General features: G+C 35.5%; 1 protein-coding gene across 5 annotated transcripts in view; it reads left to right on the forward strand.

The window, feature by feature from the left end:
* erbb3b (erb-b2 receptor tyrosine kinase 3b) overlaps positions 1 to 6,776 on the forward strand; it is a 57,627-nt gene extending 50,851 nt beyond the window's left edge. For 4 of the 5 annotated variants that reach the window (XM_087305704.1, XM_087305705.1, XM_087305702.1 and 1 more), the window contains exons 25-28: positions 23 to 205; positions 770 to 841; positions 2,615 to 2,861; positions 4,691 to 6,776. In XM_087305704.1, coding sequence (XP_087161830.1) covers positions 23 to 205; positions 770 to 841; positions 2,615 to 2,861; positions 4,691 to 5,538 — 1,350 coding nt within the window. In that variant the 3' untranslated portion in view covers positions 5,539 to 6,776. 5 annotated transcript variants of the gene reach the window in all.
* Positions 6,777 to 8,520: the final 1,744 nt, after the last annotated feature.

Genomic DNA, 8,520 nt, shown 5'->3' on the forward strand with positions numbered 1-8,520 from the left:
ATTGATTTCTGTTATGATGTAGCCTGCTCAGAATGGCGGCGGTGCAGAGGAAAGCCAGCGGTATGTTAAAAGCTCTCATCTAGAGGTAGGATTGGAAGAGGAGGACGATGATGAAGATGAAGGATTGCAGGTTGGGTTTGCGACTCCTCCTCTCCAGCTCTCACCTACTAGAAGTCATTCCCGTGTCCGGATTGCCTCCTACAAGGTAAAATATGTGTTGCTCACAGTACCATTTACAAGTTTGGGCTCAACAATACTGCATAAAAAGCTTTTCTTACTTAGACTTTTTATCTTGTCTCTAGTCCAAATAGCTCATAATTCTTAAATCAAGAAGCATTTTCTAGACAAGCAGATAACATTGTCTTGTCTTCAGAAATAATAAGTCATAATTAAGTCTGTTTTTTCTTAAAACAAGCAAAATAATCCCCCAATGGGGAAAGCACAATTTGAAATGAGTTTAATTTGCTTACCCCATTGGCAGATTATTTTAAAACTATAAAACTAGATTTTGACTAGAAATAAGACAAAAACTCTTAAGGAAAGCTTTTGTTTATTAGAGTAAAAAAGCAACACTCTGAAATTTGCCTAATGATGTTTTGTATTGTAATAAACTTTAAAATGTAAATTGTTTCTGAATTTTCAGCATCATTACTCACTTCGGTATCACATGATGCTTCAGAGATGATGTTGTTCAAACATATGAATCTGATTTTTGATCAAATTATAAATTATCATTCTATTCTTTCTCTCTCTCTCTCTTTCTGTTCAGAGCACCTCAGAACACACAGCACCGATAGGTTATCTCCCCATGACCCCAGGCCCAGGAGATGAGCCTAGACAGGTCAGATTTGACAGCATGGTGACTTGACCATTTAAAATGTTTTCACAGTACCTAAATCTACTCTCAAAGCTATTTAGGTTCTCTTAGACAGTCCTAAAATATGTTGATAATAATAAAAAAAAGAATAAAATCCTGGGTCCAAACCAGTTTACGGATTGGCAGAAATAATTAATAGGAGCTGAAATACAGAAGATGCCCCTTCCCTTCGAGAATGTTCAGTAGAATTTCCTAGAGTGGCCGCATTTTGAAGAAAAAAAAAAAAACGACTTATAAGCCAGGGGTTCCCAAACTTTTCAGCCCGCGACCCCCAAAATAACAATGCCAGTGACTCGCGACCCCCCAATATCCTCTGAGGTGGTTATAAATACAGAAACCTTGCGTGCAATGACACAGATACACCAATTAAATTTGTGTCAGTGCTTTAAATGTGCCAGAAAGTATAACCTGATGTTATAAAATCAAAATGCATCTGACGCTATTGCTGCCTTTAATATAATGTAATTACCCCAGGGGTCGCAATCCAATAGAACTAGTAAGCTAGCCTACTATAGTAACTATATAGTATATAGTAACTATAAACGACTATTTTTATTTTCAGTATAGTTATGGATAAAATATGTTAATTCTTATGGTTTAATAAAAATAAATAGATTTTTGGAAATCATCAGGCGACCCCCCTTCATTGCCCTGCGACCCCTCGGGGGGTCCCGACCCCCACTTTGAGAACCACTGTTATAAGCAACTGGACAAGCTAAACCTATACAATAAAAGTTATCCAAGTACAGTACTTCACCTGTTTTAAATGGAACAGTAATAAATGTGTGAGAAATATTCTGATTGTAACAGTGTAAATGTGATATGTTATTGGCAGAACTTACCTTTTTATTGTATTTTATTTAAATTGTCTCTCCATTATATAAAGATGGGGGCTTTAACTGTATTTATTGATAGCCAAGCCGGGACCTTAAAGTCGTATAGGGATTAGTTTGGGTTAGGATTGTTAATGGGGTAAAATGTTGATTCGTTACAGAGTTGTATTCTGTATTCCATTTTTTTTTTTTCCGAGAACCAATAAAATTGTTTATAGTCAATGAAAGTAAAAGAAATGAGTCAAAAGGAGCTGAAACTACATAATTCTTATGTTTTTGGGACAACTTAATTTTTTTAAAATAAGTAAAATTTATTAAGTTAACTTAATCGATTTGTTTTGGAACAACATGAAGGAAGTTTGTGGAACCCAGTATTTTTTACAGTGAAATTAACATGCACTGTAAAAAAATGCAGGGTTCTACACAATTCATTCATATTGTCCCAACACAAATCAACTAAGTTAACTTAAACGTTTTAACAAAATTAAGTGGATTTTACAAAACAAATTAAGTTATCACAACGAAATGTCATGACTTGCATTGTTTCAGCCCCTTTGAAAAAAGTAGTTTGAACAAGCAACAACATGTTGCTTTTGAGTGTGTGAGAGCAATCCTACACAAGCTCTTTTACATTACGCAGCTTATGCACTGTGCATAAACCAGTGTAAAATAGGTTGATGATGAAAAGGCATACTAACAGCACGGGCACAAAAATATTTTTGGTGTTAAATGATGGCACAAACACCAGTAAATATATCACAAACCACAGGAAATCACCATCCATTAATATTCTACTCCCATCAGTTTTGTGTTTGAAAGAGAATCTCTTACAAGTGCACATTCAAAAGAGGTTTTGTGTTGCCAAGTCCCATTAAAACAATATATATGTGTTGTTTCCACCCAGTTGCGAGCCCAGAGGAGGAAGACTGGCTCAGTGAGGACAGAGTCTGAGTGTTCGGAGGGCCGGGGGACCATTGTGGACATTGAAGCAGTTGAAATCACTTCTCAAACAGGCAGTCTTCGCAGAGGACGCAGTCGAATGGACAGTGCCTACATATCTGGCGGAGTGTCTGTCGCATCAGATCCATTCTCTCCCGGTCTGGAAGGAGTAGATGAAGACCATTATGGATACGTGCTGCCTACCGAAAGAGGTAAAACATTATTGCTCTCTTGGTGATTACTGAGACTCGACAGAGACTGGGTGATATTGTCCCAGAAATGATCAAAGTAAATATTGATATGATCATGCTCCGCCAATTCAGTTTTATACTAAAGTGTAAACTATATATTTTTGTTGTGTTTAGCATAATCTAATATTATTCATTTAAAGGAAGGGACTTTTTTCATATTAGAAGTAACAAAGTTGTATCAAAGACATTACAACTATAAAATGGCAGGAAGGTAATAATTCTGTCATTATTTACTCATCCTCCACTTGTTCCAAACCTGTTTCAGTTTTTTTCTTCTGTTGAGCACAAAGGGAGATATCGTGACGAATGTTGGACAAAAACAACCATTGACTTCTATTGTATTTCCTTACTATGTACAGTATGTTATAGATGGATGTTTCCTTCATACTATGGATGTCAATGGCAGCTTTTTTCCAACATTCTTCTGAATTTCTTGTTTCTTGTTCAGAAGAAAGAGATTGATAAAAGTTTAGAACCACTTGAGTGTGATTAAATGCCGAAGAAATGTTTCATTATTTGGTATCCCTGTTCACTTTCACAACCCAAATGAAGATTTTTTTAGGAGTTAATTTTAAGATTAAAAGATTTGAAAAGTTTGAAATACCATGCGGGTGAGTAAATATGACAGAATTATTAATACATTTTAAGAATTCATTACAGTGTCGCCTTAAATATGAATTAAATCCTTTAATCCAACAGTCCCATCAACAAATTGTAGTTTTGCACTTTATTGTACAGACATCAATTTTCCCTTTAAACCAATTTTGGTGTTCAAAGTGTCATTGCATTATTGATTGCACGGTGCAAGGGTGTTCAACCCTATTTCTGAAGATCTACATTTCTGCAGAGTTCCGCTCCAACCCTGATCAAACACAGCTAAATGAGCTATGATCTGAAAGAGCACTTGGTAATTAAAAGTAGGGATGTCCAGATTTGATCACATGATCGGAAATCAGACCAGCAATTTCAGACTCAATCAGAATCAGACGTTACCTCTCAATCAGGACTCGAATATATATGGATCTATATATATTTTCATTATTTTTTAACTCATCTATAGTTATGCGGTGGCACAGAGTTAGACCTCTTTCTTGACTTCACAAAGAAAAAGCAACGCTTGTGGCATGACATCACTTTGCTGTAGAGACCCTATTGGTTAAATGCCGGCAAAGTAGAACACAGAAGCAGCTTGAAGTGGAAAGTGCAAGCATGTCTGCGCTCTAGAAGTATTATAAAGTTGATAACAACATAGCTATAGCAAACTTTAAAATTTGTAAACTCGGGATTGCCTGCTGGGTATTTTAAGTTGAGGAGTTTTTTTTTATATTAGATTTTTTTTATATTTACTGTTGCAATAAAGTCCAAAAGTGAAGAATTTGTGTTATTTATTACTTGATTGTTCAAGCGACCTCACAGAAGTGCTCCGTTTGTTAACAGAGTTGTTGTATGTTAAAATAAGGTGAATTAAATAAATAATAAGGAACATCCAGGATCTGTTTCTCTGCTCTTCTTTATTATTTTTTATGCATTACAGAAGTATCGGATTGGGTTTTGATATCGGTAGATACTTAAAATCAAATGACTCAGACTCGAGGGCAAAAAAATCTGATCAGGACATCCCTAATTACAAGTACAAGTGAAAAGTGTGTTGACCAAAGTTGCAGCTAAAGTCTACAGGAAGGTAGATCTTAGAGAACAGGTTTGGGCACCCCTGGCACAGTGCATAAACACTGACCCAGCCCTAGACCCCCAACTTTGTTTACCTTTCTAACACATATCTTCTTGTTTAGATTTCAGAAGTGCTGTTCCTCATGGTAGGACATCCAGACACTCCAAAAGCACTCCAAAAACAGATGCCACGCAAGAGTACGAGCTAATGAACAAACAGACAAACAAACTTTCCTCCTCGCCCACAGACAGCACTGACCATTTAAAACCAGCATCCCTTGTTTCTGCACACATATGTAGCAGTTTACCTCAGAAAAAAGAAATGGACTCAGCACAAACCCAAGATGAAATTTTACCACAGAAAAGAGAAACAGACTCAACACAAAGCCAAGAGAACAATTTACCACAGAAAAGTGAAACGGACTCAACTCAAACCCAAGAGTCAGAGAAGGATGCTAGTTTTCAACCTGACAACTTTGAGTCTGCTGAAAACTGTCTGATTGGATCGGAAACATTAAACGATGGTGGTCAATCTGAAGAGGAAGAACAGCAGCCACGATTGGTGATGGTCGAATATGAATACATGGACATACGTACAGATGAACACCAACAAAATGTAGCTGGCAAACGTACAACAAACGGTCCAAATGAGGTGGAGAGGGAAGCGATTTATCAAAATATAAGTCAACCTCTAAGATTTCATGAAAATCCAGATTCTGCTGGCAATACGATGCAGAGGCGCGGTGAATATGTGGACATGGAGGCATCTGGGAGAAGTGGCTGTGAGGTTGGAGATTATCAGAATGTCCCGGTAAAGGGAAGGCCTGTTGTGGGAGAGGAGTCGCAAAATACTGGCCTCAGATCTTACATAAAAGTGTGTGCTGGAGTGGAGCCGCAAAACACTTCTTTTGACAACCCAGATTACTGGCACAGCAGACTTTTCCACAAGCAGGACACCGTGTGCACATGAATATCTTTAAAGTTGCCATGAAACAGAAGCTAAAATTGTTCTTTTCCCCCTATTGTGATATACATTCAATTGAAAAAAATGTTGGTCGTGCATGATTTTGTCTTTGGAAACCGATTGAATGGTTGTAAGATGGGCATTTCCAACTCAATGGAGGGAGATTTGAATGCCAGTTTGTGTTGGATTGCTGTCCATAGAAGAGAACATGAGGAGGAGAGCAACCTAGTAACCACCATATTGCTATTTCTCATGACAGATTCTTGGAGCAGAAACTAGACCTGCGCTGTTAGCCCTGCCCTAAAGGCATTCCATGTGACCAGAGGTGAAGAAATGTCATTTCGAAGGAGGGAAGGAGGTTATCAGGGTGTGAATTACAGGGGGTTTGAGAGGGATTGATCCCCCTAATTAAGGCTTGATCCCCCCTGAAGGATTTCAAAACAAGATGTATGGGGGGTCCCTTTGAATCTAAGAAAGAGTTTACTCTGATCAGTATTTTAAATAATATTGTTAATAATTAAAATAATAGATATCCATTTGACCACCCCTATAATGGTTCAAACCATTGTAAATGCATAATCAAGTCAATAAAGCAGCAGATTTAGATAGACCGATAGACACCGTAAGAGTTCACAAGACTTATTTCTCAAAATGGGTTTTTGTTTCTACATAAAGCCTAAAAGTAAAGTCAAATTAGATGCAGAGTTTGTATATTTTGACCTAAAATACATTTGATTAATAAATTGTATGTAATTTAAATAAATACATATGTTTGATTCACTGATTCCCCCATTCACCCCCTTCCCCCCACCCATTAATTTGAGGGCAAATGATTGATTGATTCAGTGAATGAATATACAAGATAATGAAGTGCACAGATAGATTTTAAAGCAAACACTACATATACATCTGAAAATAAGAAGAGGCAATTTTGATTTCATGCCGACTTTAACTAAAATAATGTGACGGAAATTGAATGGACTGGCATGCCCAGCGCATTTCTATATGTGTGTTTAGCATTTGTACACATGAAATAATACTATGTGCCAACAAAATATACTTTATTATAGTGTAAATTACTTTTTAAAGATTGGACTACCTCCACATTTTTTTTGTCTCACGTGCTTTTTTATGGACTGTTTTTAAAGATGATGATCTTTGTTTAGGATCTTGATGAGGGAGGAAAAAAAACAGTAATTGTATATTGATTTTCTTAAAGATTAAAGTAATCTTCATAACATGAAGTTGTCTCCCGTATTGAAGTTGTTATTATCATGTACAATTACTTTACTGTCACCAGTGATTTGTGCATGTGTTTAAAACATACTGTGTATCATTATATGAAATATGTTTTTTATTAAAAATGTAAAAATTGCTTTAAAAAATTAAAACAACACAAGCACCGAAATTACTTCCTTTGTTAAAGATGGCGTGTCTAAAAGGATTTTGTGGGGGGATGATATTTTGTGGAAATTAAGCTTTGAACATTTTGGAAATAAAATGCATAAACTTCTTCTAACCAGGATTCTGAGCAGGAGCCTGTCTTCAGGTCTTTACACTGGCTCCTAGTAACATTCAGAATAAAAGTTAAGTATTATTACTTGTCTATAAATCACTAAATGGCCTCAGTACATTACAGATATTCTTACTGAATACAAACCTACCAGATGACTCAGATCATTAGGATCGAGTAAATTAGAAATTCCATGAATTCAGTATAAGTAGGGTGAATCCGCCCTCATGCCCTCCACTGCTGGAACCAGCTGTCAGAAATGATCAGATGTGCTCCAACATTAGGCACTTTCAAATCAAGACTTATCTGTTTAGCTCTGCCTTTATGATTGAGTACTCTGCTATGTCTGACAGATCGCACTGTTTGTGTCTTTCTTTTCCTTTTCATTCGCGTGGGTTTCCTCCGGGTGTTCTGGTTTCCCATGCCCGTAGCCAGGAGCGTTCGTTGGAACCACCCCAACAGCCAAAAGGTCCAGAATTTTTCCTTTTAATTATTTTATGTAATTTAATATTATATAATATATTTATTGTATAATTCATATAATTATATTTATATTTAAAATATATTGTAATAAAGTGTCATTTTAAATAACTATGGCCAGTAATTCTAATCCCATGGAGCCTCAAAGCCACGAGGCACATGTCATAACCCCCTGAGTGGTCACATTTGAATCTTTAATACTGGACAGGTCTAATCATTTTCAGACAAAATTAATATAAAAAAAATTTGACTGCTATGCCATCATAAGTAATAAAAATAATCCATCAAAAAAGGCTGTAAAACCAAACGGAATCCTCTGTCGGCTGTTGCTTTGGTGGGACTATAATCTGATGTAAGACACGTCTTCTTTCACTACTGTATTTATTTTAAACAGAGAAAACATTTTACAGGTAACTAAATCTAAATCTGGACCTTATTCCTGAAATAAAAATGAGCAATAAAAAGGTGTGAAGCATCAGAAGCAGATCATGTTAAATTAATTTGAATATATTTTGGCTGTTGTTGATATCCAGGAATTTTACCAAGAGACCAGAAAAATTCTGAAGAATTAATAATAATTAATACTAAGCATATGAATAATAATAATAATAATAATAATAATAATAATAATAATAATATTAATAATAATAATACTATTGTTATTGTTACTGTTTTTGTTATTATTATTATTATTATGTTTTAATTTTTTTTTTTATTGAAATGGCCAAATTGTGACTGAGGGCAATTGAATGTGCTGGCCAGTTTGTTTTCTGTCTAATAAATGATAGTGGGCTACAGTTTGTTTACTTTAAAACTTTAACAGATAGCTGTTTTTCCCTAATGATATATGATGTAGTAAATTAGTATTTTAAAAATGTGTCTTGTTTCAGTTTTTTTTTATTGCAATTTTTTAGGAAATATGTTTAGTACATGAAAAAGTGTGGTTATAATGACACTAGCTAGCTAATCCAGCAAAAAAAAAATCACTAAAATGC

Source organism: Danio rerio, chromosome 23 (genome assembly GCF_052040795.2).
Source record: "Danio rerio strain M-AB ecotype USA chromosome 23, GRCz13ab, whole genome shotgun sequence".
Lineage (NCBI taxonomy): Eukaryota > Metazoa > Chordata > Actinopteri > Cypriniformes > Danionidae > Danio > Danio rerio.